The sequence below is a fragment of the Tachysurus vachellii genome, chromosome 8, assembly GCF_030014155.1.
Source record: "Tachysurus vachellii isolate PV-2020 chromosome 8, HZAU_Pvac_v1, whole genome shotgun sequence".
NCBI lineage: Eukaryota > Metazoa > Chordata > Actinopteri > Siluriformes > Bagridae > Tachysurus > Tachysurus vachellii.
Window position 1 is genome coordinate 22,917,182 of NC_083467.1, and position 27,769 is coordinate 22,944,950.

Consider the following 27,769-nt stretch of genomic DNA (forward strand, 5'->3'; position numbering starts at 1 on the left):
CAAATCCATATAACACGCGTTTAACGGTTATTTTAAATTTTGTCTTTGCTTTTTTTTCTAGCCCGAGCGTTTCTGCTTCCGAACTCTCTCGAACGCACCCCGTCTCAATCTCTCTCTTTTTTTTTGATTGACTCATTAACCACCAATCACATTACACTCTCATATGCATGGGTGGGTATAAAATAATAAACATCCAATCACAGAAAAGATAAACTAGATGTCTTCCAGGTGCATCTTCACCAAACGTTAGTGCATACACGGGGTTTTTTTCTCAACTCTTTCGCCGCCATTTACGAATTAAAGGGATACACACACATTTTCAGGTCACATAAAAAATGTTAATCTCTTTAAACACAACACAGTTCACTGAATAGTTTACTTAAACCTTACTACAAAACAAACCTTTTCAGCCACAAATATCTGAATAGGGCAGATATTAAAATCAGCTTTTAAATAACTATGACTGGAGCTTTTATATGCACCTATTTTTAGTAAAAGAAACTAGTAAGAGGGTTACATTCTCCCCCTTCTAACTCCTCACGCCCTCATGAGGCAAAAATTCTACATCTGAACTACTGTTCTGACAGCAGGGCAGGGGTTCACAAGGACACACTGGGGACACTGGGCCAGGGGATGGCACCATACAGTGTTGCAGACTTTCTTCCTTACTTTAACAGCATCTTCCATATGTACGACCATCCCTTGATGAATAACTGTTAATGGTTTATCAGAGGGTCGGCCTAATTCATCATAGGTCAGTTTAATCAAAGGCTTTACCTCCCTCCGAGATCTGCGGCACACTGAAGGTTCTGTCTCCTGTTCTGAGACATTCTCGGGACCACTGTCTCCCCCTTCTAATTCATGACCCTCTGCCACTTCCATAAGATAATCAGGAAGTATTTCCGGGTCATCTTCTGCCACCCAATCTCTTATTACACACTCCTGGCCTTGATTATGGTCCTGACAGACGGTGTCTTGCTCTACTGTAAGCTGAGAAGTCGGCGGCCTACTTAGTATGCTGACTGGATCTGGGCGGTAGCACCAGAGATCATCATCATCACTGTCTGAAGTATCCACTTTCTCACATCCAGTAAGAGAAACCTTTTCCTTCACCAGTTTATTTTGGCGTTTTTTACCTGTTTGTGCTCTGGTTACCGGTGGTGGCATAATTTTGTTTGCGTCATCCGACCTAAACAGTCTCACATTGTCTCCAATGGGTAACAGGTGATCTCTGTGAATAGTCCTCTCACCTCCCATTCCACTTTCAGGCCGTAATCGGTATACAGGTAAGTCTTTGAACTTCTCAATGACAACATAGGGTAAGGAATTCCATCTGTTTTGGAGCTTGTGCTTTCCAGTGAAGGCAAGGTTTTTGATGAGCACTCTGTCTCCTACGGTAAGTATTTGGTGTTTCACTTTTTTGTCATAGAGTCGTTTGTTTCGTTGGTGGCTTTTCAGTGCAGTTCCAGATGCTAACTGATAGGCTTTTTGGAGTTCAGACTTAATTTTCTCAACATATTGCTGGTGTTTAATGCCTCTCTCACCTTCTGCAGGTATGCCAAAACACACGTCGATGGGCAATCGAGCCTCTCGCCCGAAGAGCAGGTAATAAGGGGAGTAACCGGTTGCCTCGTTCTTCGTACAGTTGTAAGCATGTACAAGCAAACTTATATGTTGACTCCACTTACTCTTTTGGGTTGGATCCAGGGTTCCAAGCATGGAGAGGAGGGTTCGATTAAAACGTTCGGGTTGTGGGTCACCTTGTGGATGGTAAGGTGTTGTCCGTGATTTGCGGATTCCTAACATTCCTAGTAGCTCTCGTATTAGTCGGCTTTCAAAGTCCCTTCCCTGATCAGAGTGAATACGGGAGGGTAAACCATAGTGAACAAAGAACTTCTCCACAAGGACTTTAGCCACGGTCACTGCTCGCTGGTCTTTGGTTGGGAAGGCTTGAGCGTAGCGGGTGAAGTGATCAGTTATTACGAGCACGTTGGAAATGCCCTTGGAGTCAGGTTCTAAGGACAAGAAGTCAATGCATACTAGGTCTAACGGACCATTGCTGGTAATATGGTTTAAAGGGGCAGACTTTGTAGGGAGGGTCTTCCTAGTAATGCAACGACCACAGTTCTTGATGTATTGCTCTATGTCCATGGTCATGCGTGGCCAATAAAACCGATCTCTTAGTAGCTCGGTGGACCGCTCCACTCCAAGATGACCTGATTCATCATGTAAAGACTGTATGACTACCAGGTGGTACTTTTTGGGCAGAACAAGCTGTAGTTTTTCTTTCCCACAATGGCGTTTACTGACTCTGTACAGTAGGTTGTTCTTAATGACCAGTTTTGGACACTGACGCTGTAGAAGTGTAAGGCTTGGGTCTGAACCTTTTACATAGGTAGGTGCTCTGCCACGTTCAATGTCTTGTTTGACTACACTTATGATAGGATCTTGTTCTTGTGCTTTCTTTAGGTCTGAATTTGTCATCTGCTCCATCTGTCCCATTTCCAGCTGAGCAGGATAGGAGTATGCAAGTGGGATGCTATCTGGTGAAACACCTAGCTGGTCTACAAGCCTGGTGGATTCATCGTCCCAAGGAAGACTGGCCAACTGACATATAGCTTTTACACCAGATTGTGGAATCTCAGTCCATAAGGTAGGAGCATCATCACTGACAGGGTAACGGGACAGCACATCAGCATCAATGTTATGTTTACCGGGCTTATACTGGAGACGGAAATTATAAGTAGCTAAAGCTGCTAGCCAGCGGTGACCAGTTGCATTCAGCTTTGCACTTGACAGCACGTAGGTAAGAGGATTATTGTCCGTCCGCACAACAAACTGGGCACCATACAAATAATCGTGATATTTATCTACGACCGCCCATTTCAATGCCAGGAACTCTAGTTGGTGGATCGGGTAACGCTGTTCTGAGGAACTCAGCTTTCTGCTCGCAAAAGCCACGGGCCGAAGACCTTCAGGATGTTCTTGATTTAAGACGGCACCCAGACCACTCAGACTAGCATCAACATGGAGGACATAAGGCAGGGTTGGATCAGCAAAGGCAAGTACTGGTGCATGTGTTAGACAATGTATGATTTTCTTAAAAGCAGCTGCGCAGTCTTTGTCCCATCGCACACCAAACACTTCTCTCTCATTGTAGTATTTCTTTCCTTCCCGCTTGCCTCGTCCTTTTGCGGGTGGATAGCCTTTCGTGAGCTCAGTTAATGGTCTTACAATGGCAGAGTAACCCTTAATGAAGCGACGATAGAACCCGCAGAACCCCAGAAATGATCGCAAGGATTTCAAGTCAGTAGGTGTCTTCCAGTGAGCTACCACTTCCACTTTCTCTGGGTCCGGGGCTATACCTGCTGCTGAAACAATGTGCCCCACATACTTCACCTGTGGTTGGCAAAACTGGCATTTGTCTATAGATACTTTTAGACCAAATTCCTCTAGTCGGTCAAGAACTTTCATCAGTCGCTCCTCATGCTCCTCGAGGGTGCGGCCAAATACAATGAGGTCATCAAGGTAGACAATCACTTGCAGGAGGTGCATATCACCAACCACTCTCTCCATAAGCCTCTGAAAAGTGGCGGGGGCCCCCGTGATACCTTGCGGCATGCGTTCAAACTGGTAGAACCCTAGAGGGCAGATGAAGGCAGTCTTTTCTTTGTCTTCTTCAGACATGGCTATCTGATAGTAGCCGCTACGTAAGTCCAAGACTGAGAACCACTTGCTACCAGACAAACAGTCTAAAGCATCATCGATCCGTGGTGTGGTGTATTGGTCAGGGATAGTGCGGTTGTTCAAGGTTCGATAGTCAATGCACATTCTTATAGCTCCACTCTTTTTCCGAGCTATCACAATGGGAGAGGCATAAGGGCTTCTAGACTCTTTGATAATGCCAGCGGCTAGGAGATCTTTAAGATGGCGTCGTACATCATCAATATCGGCTGGAGCGATACGACGAGATCGTTCTCTGAAAGGTCGGGAATCACTTAGTCTGATCTGGTGATTAACATCTTTTGCTAGACCTACATCCCATTCTTCAAGGGAGAACACGTTACTTCGTTCAGCCAACTTCAACCGTAATCTCTCTTCCCATGTTGCAGGTATTGTCGACCCACCAAAGTTAAACAACTCTGGATCAATAGGCTTTGAGTTTTGAAATCCAGGCGCCACAGTAACTGTGTCAGTAGGGAATACATGGGCAATTATAGTGCCAGCAGGAATGGACAGATCTTTGCTTGTTTCATTTTGGACCAAGACTCTAAAATTATTCGCATCCACAGCAGAGGAGGGCAATATCACCGGGGGAATTAACAGTCCAGCAGGAAGTGGATCAGCTGATGGAGATTCAAGTATGAAGATATCGTCTTTTAGTGGCTTTTTGGACTCCACTTTGCACGTAGCATAAAGCTCACTCCGGGACGGGACAGTAAAGTTTCCTGGGCCCACCCATTTCACTTTCCCTTCTGGCTGATCAGGATCAGAGTGTTTAAAGATCTGGGGTGCATGGCAGACTGGAGGAGTGTGAATTCGTAGAGTTTGGGCAGTATTTGTCACACTTGTGGGCTTGGTAAATGCTGTTAGTCTCTGGAAGAAACTGGCATTTGTGCCGATTATTACTGGAAACTGTGGAGGACCTTTGGGGTCTGGGCAGACTAAAGCAAGGATGGATACGGACTCTTCTACACCAGTGAGAGACACAGGAAATGAAACATCTACAATAATGTATCCTTTATAGGGATAACTGGACGAGCCAAGTCCCCAAATGGACAACCCAGTAAGAGGATGAATGGGCACATCTGGTAAGTTTTTAGAGTACCATGAGTCAAACACAAGAGTGACCTGAGAACCACTGTCCAAAAGAGCTTCACATGACTGTCCACAAATCTTCACTTTAACCATCGAAGTGGGTCCCACCAAACCCTTTGGTAGACCATTTGGCTCATAGGTGTGTATGTGGCTATTTTTTGAAAAACAGGTACGATCTCCAGAACAATTATTGTAGTTTGGATCATTTCTCATTTCTTTAGCCTTCCTTAATGAGCGGACTAGCTTATTGATCACTTGAGTGGAATTTTCAGGAGCTTGACATTTTGAAGCAATGTGTCCGTCCTCTCCGCACCTATAGCAAAAGTAATCACCCTTGTTCATGACAGGTTTTTGTCTAAAGGGAGCTGAGGAAGGCTGTGGCAAGGACGGGGTATAACTCATTGGATGACTGTGGCCAACACTCATAACAGCTAGCTGTTGTTGTAACTGCTGGACTTGTTTTTTCAAAGCTTGAACTTCTGAATCATTCTTTGTCTCGTGCTTGTCAGTGGTATTTGTATATCTTATCTTTGTCGTGGGCTCTACCATCATGGAAGAAGCAGGTAAAGCAGTTGGACGTCCCCCTTTCAGCTGAGCCCTGAGTTCTTGAATTTCTACTTTGAGCTCCCGTACAATTGATGGACTAATTTTTTCTTCTCCCTGCAGGTGTATGGGCTTTGCCGTGGCAGTGATCTTACGCCGAGTGGCTTCACTCTCTTCAGCCTCACGGATTTCATTCAGTAGGTTCAGGAAAGTAGGTGGTCGCTCTTTTCTCTCCCTTAGTCGCAACTGCAGGAGCATCAGGTCTGATTCAACGGCTCCTCGGATCAGCTGTTCTACTCTTGCTCTGTCAACCATGGCCGAAGACAAACCTCCTCTTTGAACAACTTTGGTCAGAGATTTCTCCATCCGTCTCAAGAAATCAGATAAGGATTCTCCAGGAGACTGGCGTAGTAGTCGAAAAGCAAAATACAAGTCTTCTCCAGACTCTGAGGATCCAAATGTGCTTTCCAGGGCTTCCAGGTACTGCAGGGCACTGGCATCAGGACTAGAAAGACGAACTGCTTTTATGATTTCGAGTGCTGGTCCCTTTAAACTTTCTACAATTCTCCGACGTTTTTCTCTCTCAGAGCAGTCACATTCTGTTATCATTATTCTGGCCTGCTCAATCCAATGTTCCATGGTTTCCTCTCTGCGGGGTTGGGAACAGTGCCCGAGAAGGTACGCAAACGACGGTAAGCATTGCTGTCACTTTGTGGTTTCACTGCTTTCTCCAGGATCTCACCCACAGCACGAATTATTGACTCAGGGGAACTGGTATTGGGGCCAAGAGAAGGAAACAGAGCTTGTAAGTCAGTCATAGACTTTCCCTCATCCATGAGAAACTTTGACAGTTTATTGGTGAATTCTACAGGGGCGGCAGGTGGTGAGTCACCTTCAGTGGAAACAACGATCTCCCAGGCCCCTTCACCATCATCACGCATCAGTTTGTTAGGACAGCGTGTGGCGTCAATGACTTCTCTACACTCACATAACACTAACAGAGTAGTTGGGGGTGGGTCCATGCCGGTATCTCGAACACGCACTCTTCCAAAGGCTTTTACACTTTGAGCCGCTTCCTCAATTTGTGCCACTTCCGTAGTTGCTGGTACGCCAGTCAGCAGCAGCGCATGCCTGGGGTCAATCCCTACCTCACTACACCAGCTGGTAAGTTCAGTTTGAAAAAGAGGGTTAGTTCTGAAAGACATGCTTCAAGAGTTTACAATAAGTGCAGGAAGGGGTTAATTTCCTTTTCCACATCAACTGGGTATTAAAGTTTTATGTCTTCTGTTAGGGTACCAGAGGAAAGAAGAGATATCCCCGTACGGGCCACCACTTTATGTAGCGCCCCCTGCCCTACTTAGTTGTGTCAAGTCTAAGCTCTTTAGGGTGGGGCGACGGGTTCAATAACTTGGGGTCTCTCGACTAAAGAAATTACTATACTCTGATACCTAAACTCTGAAATACACAATAAAGAAACATTCTTAAAAAAACAGTTTTGTATTTATTTTTGTTACCGATATAAAATATTGCAAGGTGAATTATGGAATTTGTATATGTATATGTTTAAGTAAGTAAGTTGACATGTGTTACAACATATAAGAATGACTAACAATAACCAATAGGTATTATAACAAACAAAATTAGTGTCCAATCCAATGTTAACAGTCCAAACACTTCCCTTTGCAATAAACTTGAACACCCAGCAAGGAATATGCACTCAAAGGAAAATACTTAAACACTCTTACTGTTCACTATTTTAGTACCGGTGCAACTGCAAACTTTAAACCAACACATAAATTACACAAATTGCAAATTTCAAAATAAAATGTTAGTGGGCCCACTCACACAAGCAAACACTCACTCACCCAACCCCCCGATGCAGGCCTGTGTCGTTGCTTGAGTGCGTTGTGGCCTTGGAAATGTGTACAATTGGCCTCTTCACTCAAATGAGCCAAACCCAATAACAGATACCTTTGCTCTGGTAATCACTCACAATCCTCTGCGAATAGTGGTACGTTTCTCGTGACCAAAGGCAAACCGAACAGTCTTGATGAAGGCAAGTTTTCGCCACCGAATGCTTTTCATTCACCCGATCACAACGTGAACTCAAACTGATCCCTCTAAGTGTCAAACTCAAAGTATTAAATAGCGCAACACCACGGTAATACGCCGAATGTAGTATATCCGTCCCGTAACGTTACGTATAGGCACTCCGGATCAACACAAACGGCGATTTCTTCTCCAAGGGGGAAAAAAAAAGGGGTCTCACCAACAGTTGATAAGACGAAATCACAGTCCATTAACACATATCCTGGGTTAACATTACTACATAAACAAACACTTTCGCAAAGAAACAAATCCATATAACACGCGTTTAACGGTTATTTTAAATTTTGTCTTTGCTTTTTTTTCTAGCCCGAGCGTTTCTGCTTCCGAACTCTCTCGAACGCACCCCGTCTCAATCTCTCTCTTTTTTTTGATTGACTCATTAACCACCAATCACATTACACTCTCATATGCATGGGTGGGTATAAAATAATAAACATCCAATCACAGAAAAGATAAACTAGATGTCTTCCAGGTGCATCTTCACCAAACGTTAGTGCATACACGGGGTTTTTTTCTCAACTCTTTCGCCGCCATTTACGAATTAAAGGGATACACACACATTTTCAGGTCACATAAAAAATGTTAATCTCTTTAAACACAACACAGTTCACTGAATAGTTTACTTAAACCTTACTACAAAACAAACCTTTTCAGCCACAAATATCTGAATAGGGCAGATATTAAAATCAGCTTTTAAATAACTATGACTGGAGCTTTTATATGCACCTATTTTTAGTAAAAGAAACTAGTAAGAGGGTTACATTCTCCCCCTTCTAACTCCTCACGCCCTCATGAGGCAAAAATTCTACATCTGAACTACTGTTCTGACAGCAGGGCAGGGGTTCACAAGGACACACTGGGGACACTGGGCCAGGGGATGGCACCATACAGTGTTGCAGACTTTCTTCCTTACTTTAACAGCATCTTCCATATGTACGACCATCCCTTGATGAATAACTGTTAATGGTTTATCAGAGGGTCGGCCTAATTCATCATAGGTCAGTTTAATCAAAGGCTTTACCTCCCTCCGAGATCTGCGGCACACTGAAGGTTCTGTCTCCTGTTCTGAGACATTCTCGGGACCACTGTCTCCCCCTTCTAATTCATGACCCTCTGCCACTTCCATAAGATAATCAGGAAGTATTTCCGGGTCATCTTCTGCCACCCAATCTCTTATTACACACTCCTGGCCTTGATTATGGTCCTGACAGACGGTGTCTTGCTCTACTGTAAGCTGAGAAGTCGGCGGCCTACTTAGTATGCTGACTGGATCTGGGCGGTAGCACCAGAGATCATCATCATCACTGTCTGAAGTATCCACTTTCTCACATCCAGTAAGAGAAACCTTTTCCTTCACCAGTTTATTTTGGCGTTTTTTACCTGTTTGTGCTCTGGTTACCGGTGGTGGCATAATTTTGTTTGCGTCATCCGACCTAAACAGTCTCACATTGTCTCCAATGGGTAACAGGTGATCTCTGTGAATAGTCCTCTCACCTCCCATTCCACTTTCAGGCCGTAATCGGTATACAGGTAAGTCTTTGAACTTCTCAATGACAACATAGGGTAAGGAATTCCATCTGTTTTGGAGCTTGTGCTTTCCAGTGAAGGCAAGGTTTTTGATGAGCACTCTGTCTCCTACGGTAAGTATTTGGTGTTTCACTTTTTTGTCATAGAGTCGTTTGTTTCGTTGGTGGCTTTTCAGTGCAGTTCCAGATGCTAACTGATAGGCTTTTTGGAGTTCAGACTTAATTTTCTCAACATATTGCTGGTGTTTAATGCCTCTCTCACCTTCTGCAGGTATGCCAAAACACACGTCGATGGGCAATCGAGCCTCTCGCCCGAAGAGCAGGTAATAAGGGGAGTAACCGGTTGCCTCGTTCTTCGTACAGTTGTAAGCATGTACAAGCAAACTTATATGTTGACTCCACTTACTCTTTTGGGTTGGATCCAGGGTTCCAAGCATGGAGAGGAGGGTTCGATTAAAACGTTCGGGTTGTGGGTCACCTTGTGGATGGTAAGGTGTTGTCCGTGATTTGCGGATTCCTAACATTCCTAGTAGCTCTCGTATTAGTCGGCTTTCAAAGTCCCTTCCCTGATCAGAGTGAATACGGGAGGGTAAACCATAGTGAACAAAGAACTTCTCCACAAGGACTTTAGCCACGGTCACTGCTCGCTGGTCTTTGGTTGGGAAGGCTTGAGCGTAGCGGGTGAAGTGATCAGTTATTACGAGCACGTTGGAAATGCCCTTGGAGTCAGGTTCTAAGGACAAGAAGTCAATGCATACTAGGTCTAACGGACCATTGCTGGTAATATGGTTTAAAGGGGCAGACTTTGTAGGGAGGGTCTTCCTAGTAATGCAACGACCACAGTTCTTGATGTATTGCTCTATGTCCATGGTCATGCGTGGCCAATAAAACCGATCTCTTAGTAGCTCGGTGGACCGCTCCACTCCAAGATGACCTGATTCATCATGTAAAGACTGTATGACTACCAGGTGGTACTTTTTGGGCAGAACAAGCTGTAGTTTTTCTTTCCCACAATGGCGTTTACTGACTCTGTACAGTAGGTTGTTCTTAATGACCAGTTTTGGACACTGACGCTGTAGAAGTGTAAGGCTTGGGTCTGAACCTTTTACATAGGTAGGTGCTCTGCCACGTTCAATGTCTTGTTTGACTACACTTATGATAGGATCTTGTTCTTGTGCTTTCTTTAGGTCTGAATTTGTCATCTGCTCCATCTGTCCCATTTCCAGCTGAGCAGGATAGGAGTATGCAAGTGGGATGCTATCTGGTGAAACACCTAGCTGGTCTACAAGCCTGGTGGATTCATCGTCCCAAGGAAGACTGGCCAACTGACATATAGCTTTTACACCAGATTGTGGAATCTCAGTCCATAAGGTAGGAGCATCATCACTGACAGGGTAACGGGACAGCACATCAGCATCAATGTTATGTTTACCGGGCTTATACTGGAGACGGAAATTATAAGTAGCTAAAGCTGCTAGCCAGCGGTGACCAGTTGCATTCAGCTTTGCACTTGACAGCACGTAGGTAAGAGGATTATTGTCCGTCCGCACAACAAACTGGGCACCATACAAATAATCGTGATATTTATCTACGACCGCCCATTTCAATGCCAGGAACTCTAGTTGGTGGATCGGGTAACGCTGTTCTGAGGAACTCAGCTTTCTGCTCGCAAAAGCCACGGGCCGAAGACCTTCAGGATGTTCTTGATTTAAGACGGCACCCAGACCACTCAGACTAGCATCAACATGGAGGACATAAGGCAGGGTTGGATCAGCAAAGGCAAGTACTGGTGCATGTGTTAGACAATGTATGATTTTCTTAAAAGCAGCTGCGCAGTCTTTGTCCCATCGCACACCAAACACTTCTCTCTCATTGTAGTATTTCTTTCCTTCCCGCTTGCCTCGTCCTTTTGCGGGTGGATAGCCTTTCGTGAGCTCAGTTAATGGTCTTACAATGGCAGAGTAACCCTTAATGAAGCGACGATAGAACCCGCAGAACCCCAGAAATGATCGCAAGGATTTCAAGTCAGTAGGTGTCTTCCAGTGAGCTACCACTTCCACTTTCTCTGGGTCCGGGGCTATACCTGCTGCTGAAACAATGTGCCCCACATACTTCACCTGTGGTTGGCAAAACTGGCATTTGTCTATAGATACTTTTAGACCAAATTCCTCTAGTCGGTCAAGAACTTTCATCAGTCGCTCCTCATGCTCCTCGAGGGTGCGGCCAAATACAATGAGGTCATCAAGGTAGACAATCACTTGCAGGAGGTGCATATCACCAACCACTCTCTCCATAAGCCTCTGAAAAGTGGCGGGGGCCCCCGTGATACCTTGCGGCATGCGTTCAAACTGGTAGAACCCTAGAGGGCAGATGAAGGCAGTCTTTTCTTTGTCTTCTTCAGACATGGCTATCTGATAGTAGCCGCTACGTAAGTCCAAGACTGAGAACCACTTGCTACCAGACAAACAGTCTAAAGCATCATCGATCCGTGGTGTGGTGTATTGGTCAGGGATAGTGCGGTTGTTCAAGGTTCGATAGTCAATGCACATTCTTATAGCTCCACTCTTTTTCCGAGCTATCACAATGGGAGAGGCATAAGGGCTTCTAGACTCTTTGATAATGCCAGCGGCTAGGAGATCTTTAAGATGGCGTCGTACATCATCAATATCGGCTGGAGCGATACGACGAGATCGTTCTCTGAAAGGTCGGGAATCACTTAGTCTGATCTGGTGATTAACATCTTTTGCTAGACCTACATCCCATTCTTCAAGGGAGAACACGTTACTTCGTTCAGCCAACTTCAACCGTAATCTCTCTTCCCATGTTGCAGGTATTGTCGACCCACCAAAGTTAAACAACTCTGGATCAATAGGCTTTGAGTTTTGAAATCCAGGCGCCACAGTAACTGTGTCAGTAGGGAATACATGGGCAATTATAGTGCCAGCAGGAATGGACAGATCTTTGCTTGTTTCATTTTGGACCAAGACTCTAAAATTATTCGCATCCACAGCAGAGGAGGGCAATATCACCGGGGGAATTAACAGTCCAGCAGGAAGTGGATCAGCTGATGGAGATTCAAGTATGAAGATATCGTCTTTTAGTGGCTTTTTGGACTCCACTTTGCACGTAGCATAAAGCTCACTCCGGGACGGGACAGTAAAGTTTCCTGGGCCCACCCATTTCACTTTCCCTTCTGGCTGATCAGGATCAGAGTGTTTAAAGATCTGGGGTGCATGGCAGACTGGAGGAGTGTGAATTCGTAGAGTTTGGGCAGTATTTGTCACACTTGTGGGCTTGGTAAATGCTGTTAGTCTCTGGAAGAAACTGGCATTTGTGCCGATTATTACTGGAAACTGTGGAGGACCTTTGGGGTCTGGGCAGACTAAAGCAAGGATGGATACGGACTCTTCTACACCAGTGAGAGACACAGGAAATGAAACATCTACAATAATGTATCCTTTATAGGGATAACTGGACGAGCCAAGTCCCCAAATGGACAACCCAGTAAGAGGATGAATGGGCACATCTGGTAAGTTTTTAGAGTACCATGAGTCAAACACAAGAGTGACCTGAGAACCACTGTCCAAAAGAGCTTCACATGACTGTCCACAAATCTTCACTTTAACCATCGAAGTGGGTCCCACCAAACCCTTTGGTAGACCATTTGGCTCATAGGTGTGTATGTGGCTATTTTTTGAAAAACAGGTACGATCTCCAGAACAATTATTGTAGTTTGGATCATTTCTCATTTCTTTAGCCTTCCTTAATGAGCGGACTAGCTTATTGATCACTTGAGTGGAATTTTCAGGAGCTTGACATTTTGAAGCAATGTGTCCGTCCTCTCCGCACCTATAGCAAAAGTAATCACCCTTGTTCATGACAGGTTTTTGTCTAAAGGGAGCTGAGGAAGGCTGTGGCAAGGACGGGGTATAACTCATTGGATGACTGTGGCCAACACTCATAACAGCTAGCTGTTGTTGTAACTGCTGGACTTGTTTTTTCAAAGCTTGAACTTCTGAATCATTCTTTGTCTCGTGCTTGTCAGTGGTATTTGTATATCTTATCTTTGTCGTGGGCTCTACCATCATGGAAGAAGCAGGTAAAGCAGTTGGACGTCCCCCTTTCAGCTGAGCCCTGAGTTCTTGAATTTCTACTTTGAGCTCCCGTACAATTGATGGACTAATTTTTTCTTCTCCCTGCAGGTGTATGGGCTTTGCCGTGGCAGTGATCTTACGCCGAGTGGCTTCACTCTCTTCAGCCTCACGGATTTCATTCAGTAGGTTCAGGAAAGTAGGTGGTCGCTCTTTTCTCTCCCTTAGTCGCAACTGCAGGAGCATCAGGTCTGATTCAACGGCTCCTCGGATCAGCTGTTCTACTCTTGCTCTGTCAACCATGGCCGAAGACAAACCTCCTCTTTGAACAACTTTGGTCAGAGATTTCTCCATCCGTCTCAAGAAATCAGATAAGGATTCTCCAGGAGACTGGCGTAGTAGTCGAAAAGCAAAATACAAGTCTTCTCCAGACTCTGAGGATCCAAATGTGCTTTCCAGGGCTTCCAGGTACTGCAGGGCACTGGCATCAGGACTAGAAAGACGAACTGCTTTTATGATTTCGAGTGCTGGTCCCTTTAAACTTTCTACAATTCTCCGACGTTTTTCTCTCTCAGAGCAGTCACATTCTGTTATCATTATTCTGGCCTGCTCAATCCAATGTTCCATGGTTTCCTCTCCTGCGGGGGTGGGAACAGTGCCCGAGAAGGTACGCAAACGACGGTAAGCATTGCTGTCACTTTGTGGTTTCACTGCTTTCTCCAGGATCTCACCCACAGCACGAATTATTGACTCAGGGGAACTGGTATTGGGGCCAAGAGAAGGAAACAGAGCTTGTAAGTCAGTCATAGACTTTCCCTCATCCATGAGAAACTTTGACAGTTTATTGGTGAATTCTACAGGGGCGGCAGGTGGTGAGTCACCTTCAGTGGAAACAACGATCTCCCAGGCCCCTTCACCATCATCACGCATCAGTTTGTTAGGACAGCGTGTGGCGTCAATGACTTCTCTACACTCACATAACACTAACAGAGTAGTTGGGGTGGGTCCATGCCGGGTATCTCGAACACGCACTCTTCCAAAGGCTTTTACACTTTGAGCCGCTTCCTCAATTTGTGCCACTTCCGTAGTTGCTGGTACGCCAGTCAGCAGCAGCGCATGCCTGGGGTCAATCCCTACCTCACTACACCAGCTGGTAAGTTCAGTTTGAAAAAGAGGGTTAGTTCTGAAAGACATGCTTCAAGAGTTTACAAATAAGTGCAGGAAGGGGTTAATTTCCTTTTCCACATCAACTGGGTATTAAAGTTTTATGTCTTCTGTTAGGGTACCAGAGGAAAGAAGAGATATCCCCGTACGGGCCACCACTTTATGTAGCGCCCCCTGCCCTACTTAGTTGTGTCAAGTCTAAGCTCTTTAGGGTGGGGCGACGGGTTCAATAACTTGGGGTCTCTCGACTAAAGAAATTACTATACTCTGATACCTAAACTCTGAAATACACAATAAAGAAACATTCTTAAAAAAACAGTTTTGTATTTATTTTTGTTACCGATATAAAATATTGCAAGGTGAATTATGGAATTTGTATATGTATATGTTTAAGTAAGTAAGTTGACATGTGTTACAACATATAAGAATGACTAACAATAACCAATAGGTATTATAACAAACAAAATTAGTGTCCAATCCAATGTTAACAGTCCAAACACTTCCCTTTGCAATAAACTTGAACACCCAGCAAGGAATATGCACTCAAAGGAAAATACTTAAACACTCTTACTGTTCACTATTTTAGTACCGGTGCAACTGCAAACTTTAAACCAACACATAAATTACACAAATTGCAAATTTCAAAATAAAATGTTAGTGGGCCCACTCACACAAGCAAACACTCACTCACCCAACCCCCCGATGCAGGCCTGTGTCGTTGCTTGAGTGCGTTGTGGCCTTGGAAATGTGTACAATTGGCCTCTTCACTCAAATGAGCCAAACCCAATAACAGATACCTTTGCTCTGGTAATCACTCACAATCCTCTGCGAATAGTGGTACGTTTCTCGTGACCAAAGGCAAACCGAACAGTCTTGATGAAGGCAAGTTTTCGCCACCGAATGCTTTTCATTCACCCGATCACAACGTGAACTCAAACTGATCCCTCTAAGTGTCAAACTCAAAGTATTAAATAGCGCAACACCACGGTAATACGCCGAATGTAGTATATCCGTCCCGTAACGTTACGTATAGGCACTCCGGATCAACACAAACGGCGATTTCTTCTCCAAGGGGGAAAAAAAAAGGGGTCTCACCAACAGTTGATAAGACGAAATCACAGTCCATTAACACATATCCTGGGTTAACATTACTACATAAACAAACACTTTCGCAAAGAAACAAATCCATATAACACGCGTTTAACGGTTATTTTAAATTTTGTCTTTGCTTTTTTTTCTAGCCCGAGCGTTTCTGCTTCCGAACTCTCTCGAACGCACCCCGTCTCAATCTCTCTCTTTTTTTTTGATTGACTCATTAACCACCAATCACATTACACTCTCATATGCATGGGTGGGTATAAAATAATAAACATCCAATCACAGAAAAGATAAACTAGATGTCTTCCAGGTGCATCTTCACCAAACGTTAGTGCATACACGGGGTTTTTTTCTCAACTCTTTCGCCGCCATTTACGAATTAAAGGGATACACACACATTTTCAGGTCACATAAAAAATGTTAATCTCTTTAAACACAACACAGTTCACTGAATAGTTTACTTAAACCTTACTACAAAACAAACCTTTTCAGCCACAAATATCTGAATAGGGCAGATATTAAAATCAGCTTTTAAATAACTATGACTGGAGCTTTTATATGCACCTATTTTTAGTAAAAGAAACTAGTAAGAGGGTTACAATACAATAACGAAAAAAGGTTGAAAAAAGAATGTTGCAACATCTTAGAAGATGATAAACTAGCACATTGTTTTAGAGATGTTTTAGATCTCTAAAATCTGTTTTAGATTTAGAGATAGTGTGATTTTAATGAAAAAATAATGAGCACTGGCACTGCTGCTGCTGAAAGTTTCAAAGTCAGGTGCCAAAGTGCCGCTTTGTTTTGTGTACAGTATTTACTGGGAACCCTGGCAGATATTGAATTTGCATTATTATGAAGTTTATTATTTTTGTGTTCTTGTGTAATTTTCACCTGTTAAAAGCGTCTATAGAAGTTTTACATTTGATTTTTAAAAGTCTCCAGATGAATATATATATTTTAAGATCTGCTGACCCCTAGTGGCAAAAATACAACATTTATCATTTTTTATTTTTCCATTCATTTTAAATAAGCATTTAACTGACCTATATTTTAGAAGCAACACAAACATAAATATAGAGATGCCTCTTTTAACACGGTCATTAAAACAGTTGTTAGCTGAAGAACATACAAACATCTGCTTCCTTAAGAACATGCAAAGGTTTTAATATCCAGACTTCGGCTTCTGTAGAAGGAAGAGCTGGTGACTCTGTAAAGCAGAAATGGTTCATGCTCAGGATTCAAAGACAATGGAAAAGTTATCTGAGCTTGTCGTGGTGTAGACCTGTAAAATATAATGTATTAATAATAGATAGATAGATAGATAGATAGATAGATAGATAGATAGATAGATAGATAAACAGGCTAAGTTGATGGTGGGAAACTTACACAGATAGTTATCGTCTCATTGTGATGGGCAGAATCTTTATATACCTTTGCCTAGTTACACAAAAATTAAATGAAAGTCCAAGTTCATTTCCATTCATTTATAACTCAAAGAGTTTCGCAACTATTAATCTACAACTATTTAACTGTTACACTATTTAGAAATCCTTTCTAGGTTGGGTAAGTAGAGTTGATCAAAATTCATCAGTAAATAAAAAACATTTTGTTAAGCACACAGTTCCATATTCAGGACATAAAACAAAGAAAATAAAACTCAACTTCTCGTCTCAATATTAAAGTAAAACATTATTTTTTGAATTCTAAACTTTTAAAAATGTTATACTTATTATTAATAGATTTTTGCAGGCAGATAATTCATAGTCTTTGCATTTTCCTCACTCGGATTAATTTAATTATTATGAATATTAACTCAGCATTCAAATGTCTACAGCTTTATGTTTAAAAAAAAAAAAAAAACCTTACAAGCTCATTGCTAGTTTCAGTTGGATCAGAGGCTGCTCTTTATTTCCATTTCCTGAAAGAAAAACAAATTCTCTATTCCTTGGACCAATCACAAAGTAACCAAAATGTGACACATTTTTTCTTCCCATCCTGATAAAGTGGTAATAATGTTAGTGTAATTCCTGGGTGTAAGTTGTGTTTATGTGCTGTAATTACTAATACAAACAGAGTGAAAACAGATGTTGGAAACTGGCAATGAATAACAGGATTAAAAATGAGTAAAAAGACTAATGTTGACTATGAGGACATTCAATTTAACACATAACATTTAGACTTTTCTGCAGTATAATTTAAATTATAATTTTGGTGTTATCATTCTTAATCTTTTTCTGACAACAACAACTTTACTAATACTACTACTACTACTACTACTACTACTACTACTACTACTAATAATAATAATAATAATAATAATAACATATGGTTCATGGTTCTGAAATTTCAGAACTTCACTAAAAAGCACACACTGAGAAAACTATGTAGAATGGCCATATATTGTCTTGTTGTGTTGGCAAAAGCTAAAAACAAATACAAGATAATCAGTAACACATATTTTCACCAAATATAATCTATAATAATATAATTACCTCTTTTAAAAATGACATAAGTTGTTATGCTATTTCATTTGATGAAACTGAACAAGACATATTAAACACTTATTAAAGAGAGGATTTAAACACCTGCTATAGTCAATATCCACTCCTTGTCGAATGGGAAACATGAGTATAATCCTGCATCTGAAGGCTGTACATCAGATATCTGTAGTTTTCTTGGATTTTGTGGGTCAACATGCATCCTGCCTGATGTGTAGTTCATCACAATTTGGTTTATTACTGGGCTGTAATTAAAAAGAAGAATCTTGTCTTTACGCCAGCCAATATCTACAGATTGACTAGTCCGATTTCCATCACAGTGTACAATAACATTCTCTCCCTTTGAAACATTTCTGTTCATCTGGTTTTGAGTATTGTCCTCAAATGCCTTGGTACAATCTGTGGGTAAAAAAGTAAAGCCAACATTTAATATTTACTTGCTTGTTTATATTGCATATAAGCTATATGACACTAATTTTCATTTGGAACTGTGAGCACAAACATGCTAGATTTAAATGTTTAAACAAAGAAGCAGACAAACAAACAAACAAACAAACAATCAAATAAATAATAACCACATCTGTACGGTGAATAATGAAATGATTATTATATACAATGTAGTCCAATCTAGAAGCCAGTCTGTTTGTGCAGGTATTTTACTGCATAACATTTAATTTGTCTGCATGGATTATATCATTAAATCATTGAATAACCTTCATTTAATTTGTCACTTTAGCTACAAATATATAACTCGTACAGCAATGGATTAATTTAAAACTGAGAAATATTGAATATTTGCATAAAGCTTGCAATTTTTTAACAGCCAGTAAAAATAAAAAAAATGAAAATTCCCTGATAGCTAGTCAGTTTGTAGAGCGGAAAAAAGATGCCTTACAATAACAGTGTTTGTGTGGAACTGAAGATAAGACTGAAATACAGTCTAGACCAACATTGCTTTATGTTACTGGTGTTACACTTCTAAACTTTTGTACTCTTGTCTGTTCATTTGTGACAATTAAATTGTGATAATGACTCAGCGTTAAAATAGTTTTGTAATAGTAATACATAAAATAATAATCCATAAAAATAATTAAATATTATTGCAGTAAACATACTGCAACATGTGTATACCTATGTATTTTTAAGTGTAAAAATACCAATGTGTGCGTACACCCAGACATTATATCCAAAATGTCATTTAGGCTGTGTTGTGCCAGTAAAATGTTATTACTATATTTGAAATACGCTTCTCACATAAAAACTCATCAGACCCTCAAAACACACCCAATGAGCAAAACACACCCAAACAATTAGTGAAAACTGAATACCTGCACAAGATAACCAAAACATGATGAACACCAAATACTGCATTCTGATGTTTATGATGAAGATGATGATGATGATGATGATGCTGTCAGTTTGATTAAAGATGCGTCTTACACATTGTGTAGTAGCTAAAGTAGAAGTTAAAAGGTGGTTGGCTTTAGAGACACCGCAGAGCAAGCGGAAGCAGAAGTTAAGAAAAAAGTGCAACAGAGAGCAGATGAAAGTTCATATGTGTCCAAAAATAAGTAATAATTCTCATAGACAACATAATCTTTAAAAGAGGATCATAATAAGATAATTAATCACTGTCTGAAAGTTAATAATATTTTTTACAATTTCTGAAGTGAATATTATTGTAAAAATATTGTACATATCATTTTTACATATACACTATAATTGAGTTTAGAGCAAAAAAAGATGGACAGGTTTATGGTTTGGTTTCTGAGGAGAATATGGTTTTGTAAGAATGGCAAGAGGCACTGAGTTTCTGTAATTGAATTAAATATACAAAATACTTTTTATATCACAAAATACTCTATATTATAATAGTGTGATTATTATTATTATTATTATTTATTTATTTATTTATTTATTTATTTATTTATTCATTTTTATTTTTTTAAATGTATTAAACATGCTAGTAGGTGAATGTGTGTACAGTATGGCGCCCTGAGATGGACCGGCGATGCATATACTGTAGGTGAGTTCTTGACTCACACACCAAAATTATTTCATCGAAACAGGCATTTCCTGGGAAAAGAATATTTTATCAGCTGTAAAATGCAACAGTACATTATTTCTCAGGCTGTAGAAGGGATCTCTCTCTCTCTCTCTCTCTCTCTCTCTCTCATATTTAAAACTGTAGATCACACACTGAACAAGTTCTTTGAACTATAACACTTTTGCATAAGAATAGATGAGCAGCAATATACATATAAACCTATACACTAAGATATGTTCAGCACCTTTTAATACAATCCAATTTGCTGTAAGAGAAATGGTGAAACTAGCCTCAGTAAAATAAAGCCAGACCAAATGTACATTTCTGTAGTCGTGTACGTCCATGGCGTGTTTCCTGAGTGACACAAAAGTGTATGTGCTAGTTCTTATCTTATATCTCTGCTTTGCAAATAACATTAAAACAGTTTGTATTTAAATATCAGTCAGACTTACTAGATATTAAGTAGATAATCTTTTGCCATATAAAGCCATAACAATTTTTTCTCGTTAAATGAATTTTGCAGTGGTGGCTCAAGTGGTTAAGGCTCTGGGTTGTTGATCGAAGGATTTGGGGTTTAAGCCCCAGCACTGCCAAGCTGTCACTGTTGGGCCCTTGAGCAAGGCCCTTAACCCCCCCCCTGCTGTATCATAGCTGCCTCTGTGCTCCAACCCCAACCTCCTTAGTTGGGATATGCAAAGAAAAGTATTCCACTTTGCTGTATGTATATGTGGCACTAATAAGGCTTCCACACCCCCATTTCATCAAAAGAGCATTTGACTGAATTTGAGAAACTACAGAAACTTCCCTTTTTATTGCAAACAGCATAACACAAACATACAAGAATCTCCTTTACTGAAGACACTAAACTGTTACAAAATCCAGATTTGAGTGTACAGTAAAAGGCCAGTCAGTTTATATGTTTATGTCTAAGTGTATGCCCTTTCAGTATGAGCATAGCAGGTTTGTTTATAAGGAAATGATGACACTCTGTAAAGCAGTGCAGTTGTTTGGGTCTAAAGTTGTAGCCATAAGCAATGTTATATAAGCTGGTCATTTTATAGACCTGTGGAAAAAAACTAATAAAGGTAAAATGTAAAAACAAATGAATTATAGCTTGACTACATTATAATCTGAGTTGAATACAATGGAATAAGTGAAAGGGTGGGTGTTTTATAAGCAAGTGTGTACATAGCTGGAAAATTACACAGGAAGTGTAATCAGAGTATCAGAGTGTTGATCACAACTGATTTTTACCAGAAGTCTGACCATCTCCAGCACCAGAAAAAGATTCACAAGTTCAAAAGATCCAAGCAGAATTAAAGCATCATGGAGAACAATATGAAATGGGGGAACCAAAACTCTTAATGTGGCACACACTCAGTGTAGATGTCACAGGTTTTGCAGATGGGTAGTACATACGTACAGTCTGGTGAGTTAGTCTCACTTGAGGGAACTGCAACCCACATTTGGTAAGTCATCTGATAGGAACAGTGAAGTCTGTGGATGATCTTGTGAGAACCTTGTGGAACAAGGTAAACAGCAATTACCCAAAAGTTATTCAATGTGTTCCAAAACAGCTCCATTGCAGTCTAGGACATTAATGCTTACACCTCTAAAAAATGGAGTACTCAGTCATAATAGACACAGGTAAAACACATTCATTGGTACAAGAAGCAGTCTGTGAGTTAATTATAAAGGATAAAGGGAAGTGAGAACCCAGAAAATGACACACCTTTAAATGTTAGAACCAAAGGCTTGGTTAAAATTAACCGCAAGCTAGATAGTCACATCACTGTCTTTATACATTATATATAACAATGACCTGTCATTTCCTTTGTTGTAAGTTTGGAATTATGTATAAGTGTGGATTTACAGAAGGTCACCTGCAACTTCCCAAGAGAGCTTCCTTTTCCACTCCCTACATTGGGTGACAAAAAGTATATTTAACCTTACCTTTTGACAAACATGCAGCTTTCAGTGGTAAGATTCAATCAAACTGGTGGAATGTCTAGGCATAGTAGATTCTCCTGGTGAGCTTTTAAAACATTGGCCAACATTTCTTAAGGAAGAAACAGATGGCATGCTGAAAAATGGCAACAGACATTTTACATGCAGAAGAATTGACGACAACTTGAAAAAATAATCTGGTTTGAAAACAACTTGAAAAACCCATTCCAAGTCTTCCTAGAATCATGTTTAAAAAGAAGAATCCTACCTGGGCATGGTCAGAAGATTTTTAAATGTGCTTGACAGCAGATTCTGTCCTGGTTGAACTTGACTATCAAACATTTGTACAGTAGATCTAGACTGATGTCAGTGATCCAGAGGCCATAACTTTGCCTAGTTACAGTCTGTTTGTCTGTCTTCCTAGTTATTTCATATCTGATTAATATCTCATTTAATAACCACAACATTCCTATAAATCAAGAGAAAATCAAGAAAATTAAAGCAAGCTGAGAGGACAGACACATGTTTCTATATAGTTTTTACTTTTATTTAACTACCTCCTTTTGGTTATATTTTTTTTTCCTTATTGTTTGAATACAGGACAGTCGTAATAAGCATTTCACTGCATGGTGGAAACACCATGTTGGAAACAGAGAGAACATGTTCAATCAGTTGACTTTACTCAATAAGTGGTCCTAACAATCATGTTTCCTGTTCTAATCTCACAGCAACTACAGACACTTCCTACATTTTAATGTACATTTACTAACATCAGACACTCTTTATTATGGAACTTTTGCTGCCAGTATTGCTGCTAGGCTTTTTCCTGCTACAATACATAGTACTTTATAGTTTATAGCTCATCTTCTAGCCATTTGTTGTGCTTCATTTCTGTTGTTTTCTTCTCTGTATTTCTTGTTTTTTCTTGTGTACTCTACTGTATAATGTGCTACATCATGGTCCAGGGGAAATGACAGTGTGTTCTATTGTATACAATTTTATTTGTGTGTGTGTGTGTGTGTGTGTGTGTGTGTGTGTGTGTGTGTGTGTGTGTGTGTGTGTGTGTGTGTGTGTGTGTGTGTGTGCATGTTTGTGCACATGTGTATGATGTGTGTTTGTGTGTTTACACTTCTGCATAAGAATTGCTAGGTAGTTTCATTACAGTATGGTAAAAACCCTACTTTTTAGAAGATGGTAAAAACAAATATGTACCTGTAAGTAAATATTTTTTTTTATAATAATTAAAACAGTATAGCTTGACCACATTAGTGTTGAGTTGATATAACGTGCTTAAATTGTGTAGTGGTGTATATTCATGACAGTTTTCTGTGTGACAGTATTGTTTACCTCATCCTGAAGAGCAAGGGGTTTCACATGCACTACCCCACCTCCAAGGTTAACTCACAGTACACCATTTGCAACAGAGGGTTTTTGTTTCTACTGTGTTCTTTAATGATGTTTGCTTGCATTTTAATAGACCCAGACCAGACTGGAGACAGTCTGTGGAGTATGTGAAGGTTGATTTTGCTGTCTCAACATGCCTGTGTTTCTTCTTGAATGACAGAGAACTTGATGTGGTGCTGTCTTTATCTGAAACTAGTCTTTTGCAAAAGTGTATGGTAAAGCAAATGAAACAGCACGCACAATCTCTACTTAATAAAATGCATTACAGTAAATGAGCATTTGGCTATTTGCATATGTTGGGAGGCACAACATTTGTTTATTTTATGATTTGCTGTCCCCTAGTGGCTTTCCTGTCACCTGAGCACATATAGTATATTAAAATCTGAACACATGGATAGTAAAAGTAGTAATTATGACCCAAATAAAGTAGATCAGTACGAGTGACTACGAGCAACACTATGAGTTCAAATCAGTTTTATGTAATAGCAAATGCATTAAGAAAAATTAAAACAGTTGTTAGCTGTAGAACATACAAACATCTGCTTCCTAAAGAACATGCAAAGCTTTTAATATCCAGACTTCTGTTTCTGTAGAAGGAAGAGCTGGTGACTCTGTAAAGCAGTAATGGTTGATGCTCAGGATTCAAAGTTATCTGAGCTTGTCGTGGTGTAGACCTGTAAAATAATAAAGTATTAATTATAGATAGATGGGTAGATGGCTAAATATATAGACAGATAAACAGGCTAGGTTGATGGTGGGAAACTTACACAGATAGTTATTGTCTCACTGTGATGGGCAGAATCATTATATACCTTTGCCTAGTTACACAAAAAATAAATAAAAGTCCAAGTTCATTTTCATTAATTTATAACTCAGAGTTTAGCAATACCCAAAGTTTAAACTATGTAGAAATCATTTCTAGGTTAGGTAAGTAGAGTTGATAAGAATGTTACATGGAATTCATCAGTAAATAAAAAACTTATTGATAAGCACACAGTTCCATATTCAGGACATAAAACAAAGAAGATAAAACTCATCTTCTCGTCTCAATATTAAAGCAAGTAAAACATATTTTTTTAAATACTAAACTGTTAAAAATCTTATATTTATTATTGATAGATTTTTGCAGGCAGGTAATACATAGTCTTTGCATTTTCCACACTCAGGGATTCATTTAATTAATATGAATATTAACTCAGCATTCACATGTCTACAGCTTTATATATACTATATATATATATATATATATATATATATATATATATATATATATATATATATATATATATATATATATATATATATATATGTTTTATAAAGAATATAGATTTTTTAATAAATATAAATTTTATATTATTATATTATTATATTATATATAAATATAAAATATATATATATACTGTATATTAAAAAACTTACAAGCTCATTGCTAGTTTCAGTTGGATCAGAGGCTGCTCTTTCTTTCCATTTCCTGTAAAGAAATGTAAATTCTCTATTCCTTGGACCAATCACAAAGTGACACATTTTTTCTTCCCATCCTGATAAAGTAGTAATAATGTTAGTGTAATTCCTGGGTGTAAGTTGTGTTTATGTGCTGTAATTATTAATACAAAACGAGTAACAACAGATTTTGGAAATTAGCAATGAATAACAGGATTAAAAATTCAGTAAAAAGACTAATGCTGACTATGAGGACAGGGCAAAAGTAAATTCTAAATGTTTTATGTACATTTAGTTTTGTTATGACTTCAGCCTTGATTAATACCAGAAGCATAAATTCACTACTACTACTACTACTACTACTACTACTACTACTACTACTACTACTACTACTACTACTAATAATAATAATAATAATAACATATGGTTCATGGTTCTGATTTCGGAACTCCACTAAAAAGCACACACTGTCCTGTGTATTTATTATCCTGTTTTATCTATTAATTTATTTTGCATTCACATCACACTGCTGTGTTGTTGCCCTTAATGAAGTCATCTCTATCATCTGTATCATTTTTTTTTAAATGAATGCAATATATACTATATACTACATAGTGTTTAATGGTCAAAAACCTGCTATTTAGATGAAATTTAAATGGTGAACTTTTTATAAAATATCTGGTGGTCTCTCACCTGTAAAGACACACGCCACAGAAGAGACACACTGTGATACACACTGTGCTTACTGAGAAAACTATGTAGAATGGCCATATATTGTCTTGTTGTATTTCTCTGTCTGAATTGGCAAAAGATAAAAACAAATACAAGATAATCAGTAACGCATATTGTCACCAAATATAATCTATAATAATATAATTACCTCTTTTAAAAATGACATAAGTTGTTATGCTATTTCATTTGATGAAACTGAACAAGACATATTAAACACTTCTTAAAAAGAGGATTTAAACACCTGCTATAGTCAATATCCACTCCTTGTCGAATGGGAAACATGAGTATAATCCTGCATCTGAAGGCTGTACATCAGATATCTGTAGTTTTCTTGGATTTTGTGGGTCAACATGCATCCTGTCTCATGTGTAGTTGATCACAGTTTGGTTTATTACTGGGCTGTAGTCAAAAAGAAGAATCTTGTCTTTATGCCAGACAAAATCTTCAGATTTAATAGTCCGATTTCCATCACAGTGTAAAATAACATTCTCTCCCTTTGAAACATTTCTGTACATCTGGTTTTGAGTATTGTCCTCAAATGCCTTGGTACAATCTGTGGGTAAAAAACGTAAAGCCAACATTGAACGTTTACTTGCTTGCTTATATTGCATATACGGTGCCTTGCAAAAGTATTCATACCCACTGAATTTTTCCACATTTTGACGTTACAACCACAAAGAAAAATGTATTTTATTGAGATTTCATGAAATAGACCAAAAGAAAGTGGCACATAATTGTGAAGTGGAATGAAAATTATAAATGGTGTCCAATTTGTTTTTACAAATAAATATCTGAAAAGTGTGGTGTGCATTTGTATTCAGTCCCCTTTACTCTGATACCCCTAACTAAAATCCAGTGAAACTAACTGTCTTCAGAAGTCACCTAATTAGTAAATAGAGTGCACCTGTCTGTCATTCAATCTCAGTATAAATACAGCTGTTCTGTGAAGCCCTCAGAAGTGTGTTAGAGAACATTAGTGAACAAACAGCATCACGAAGACCAAAGAACACACCAGACATGTCAAGGATAAAGTTGAGAAGTTTAAAGCAGGGTTAGGTTATAAATTAATATCCCAAGCCTTGAACATCTCACAGAGCACTGTACAATTCATCATCCAGAAATGGAAAGAGTATCAAGCCTACCAAGACATAGCCGTCCACCTAAACTGACAGGCCGTGCAAGAAGAGAATTAATTGGAGCAGCCAAGAGGCCCATGGTAACTGGAGGAGCTGCAGAGATTCACAGCTCAGGTGGGAGAATCTGTCCACAGGATAACTATTAGTCGTGCACTCCACAAATCTGGTCTTTATGGAAGAGTGGCAACAAATTTCAACCATTATTGAAAGAAAGCCATAAGAAAACCTGTTTTCCTGTTAAGCTGTCAGAAGACTTGAGCAAGACACCTTCCAGCAAGACAATGACCCTAAACATACAGCCAAAGCTACAATGGAGTGGTTTAGATCAAAGCATATTCATGTGTTAGAATGGCCCAGTCAAAGTCCAGACCTAAATCCAATTGAGAATCTGTGGCGAGACTTGAAAATCGCTGTTCACAGACGCTTGCCATCCAATCTGACTGAGCTTGAGCTATTTTGCAAAGAAGAATGGGCAAAAATTTCACTCTCTAGATGTGCAAAGCTGGCAGAGACATACCCCAAAAGACTTGCAGCTGTAATTGCAGCAAAAGGTGGTTCTACAAAGTATTGACTTGTGGGGCTGAATACAAATACACGCCACACTTTTCAGATATTTATTTGTAAAAAAAATTTGGACACCATTTATCATTTTCCTTCCACTTCACAATTATGTGCCACTTTGTCTTGGTCTATCACATAAAATCCTAATAAAATACATTTTTTTTCGTGGTTGTAACGTGTCAAAATGTGAAAGTTCAGTGGGTATTAATAATTTTGCAAGGAACTATAATTGCTACAGTCTAGACCAACATTGTTTTACTGTAATAATTTTACTGTATGTAATTTTACTGTTTTAATAAATTCTATCCCTTCATTACATAAAAAGAATTTAATATTATTGCAGTAAACATACTGCAAAATGTATATACCTATGTATTTTAAGTATAAAAATACCAATGTGTGCGTACACCCAGACATTATAACTAAAATATCATTTAGGCTGTGTTGTGCCAGTAAAATGTTATTACTATATTTGAAATACGCTTCTCACATAATTTATCATCAGACCCTCAATGAGCAAAACACACCCAAACAAGTAGTGAAAACTGAATACCTGCACAAGATAACCAAAACATGATGAACACCAAATACTGCATTATGATGGTTATGATGATGATGATGATGATGCTGTTAGTTTGATTAAAGATGAGTCTTA

The 27,769-nt window shown here is 39.6% G+C and overlaps 2 protein-coding genes and 2 long non-coding RNA genes across 6 annotated transcripts in view; 1 reads left to right on the forward strand and 3 right to left on the reverse strand.

Annotated features, from left to right (window-relative positions):
- Window positions 1–19,276, reverse strand: part of LOC132850409 (uncharacterized) — a 65,180-nt gene extending 45,904 nt beyond the window's left edge. The window contains exons 1-2 of the long non-coding RNA XR_009648975.1: window positions 19,176–19,276; window positions 17,935–18,246 (exon numbers count right to left, since the gene is read on the reverse strand). This is a non-coding gene — a long non-coding RNA (uncharacterized LOC132850409). The remainder of the gene's footprint in view (window positions 1–17,934; window positions 18,247–19,175) is intronic.
- Window positions 1–27,769, forward strand: part of LOC132850403 (nectin-4-like) — a 107,143-nt gene that overhangs the window by 71,543 nt on the left and 7,831 nt on the right. The window lies entirely within an intron of this gene.
- LOC132850518 (uncharacterized) lies at window positions 562–15,765 on the reverse strand. The gene is made up of 2 exons (XM_060877159.1): window positions 12,623–15,765; window positions 562–5,040 (listed from the first exon to the last, which is right to left on the reverse strand). Exons 1-2 carry the CDS (start codon window positions 14,279–14,281, stop codon window positions 562–564), a joined length of 6,138 nt encoding a protein of 2,045 aa, XP_060733142.1. The 5' UTR covers window positions 14,282–15,765.
- Window positions 23,992–25,966, reverse strand: LOC132850720 (uncharacterized). The gene is made up of 4 exons (XR_009648995.1): window positions 25,659–25,966; window positions 25,379–25,481; window positions 24,665–24,716; window positions 23,992–24,063 (listed from the first exon to the last, which is right to left on the reverse strand). It is a non-coding gene; the product is annotated as an uncharacterized LOC132850720 (long non-coding RNA).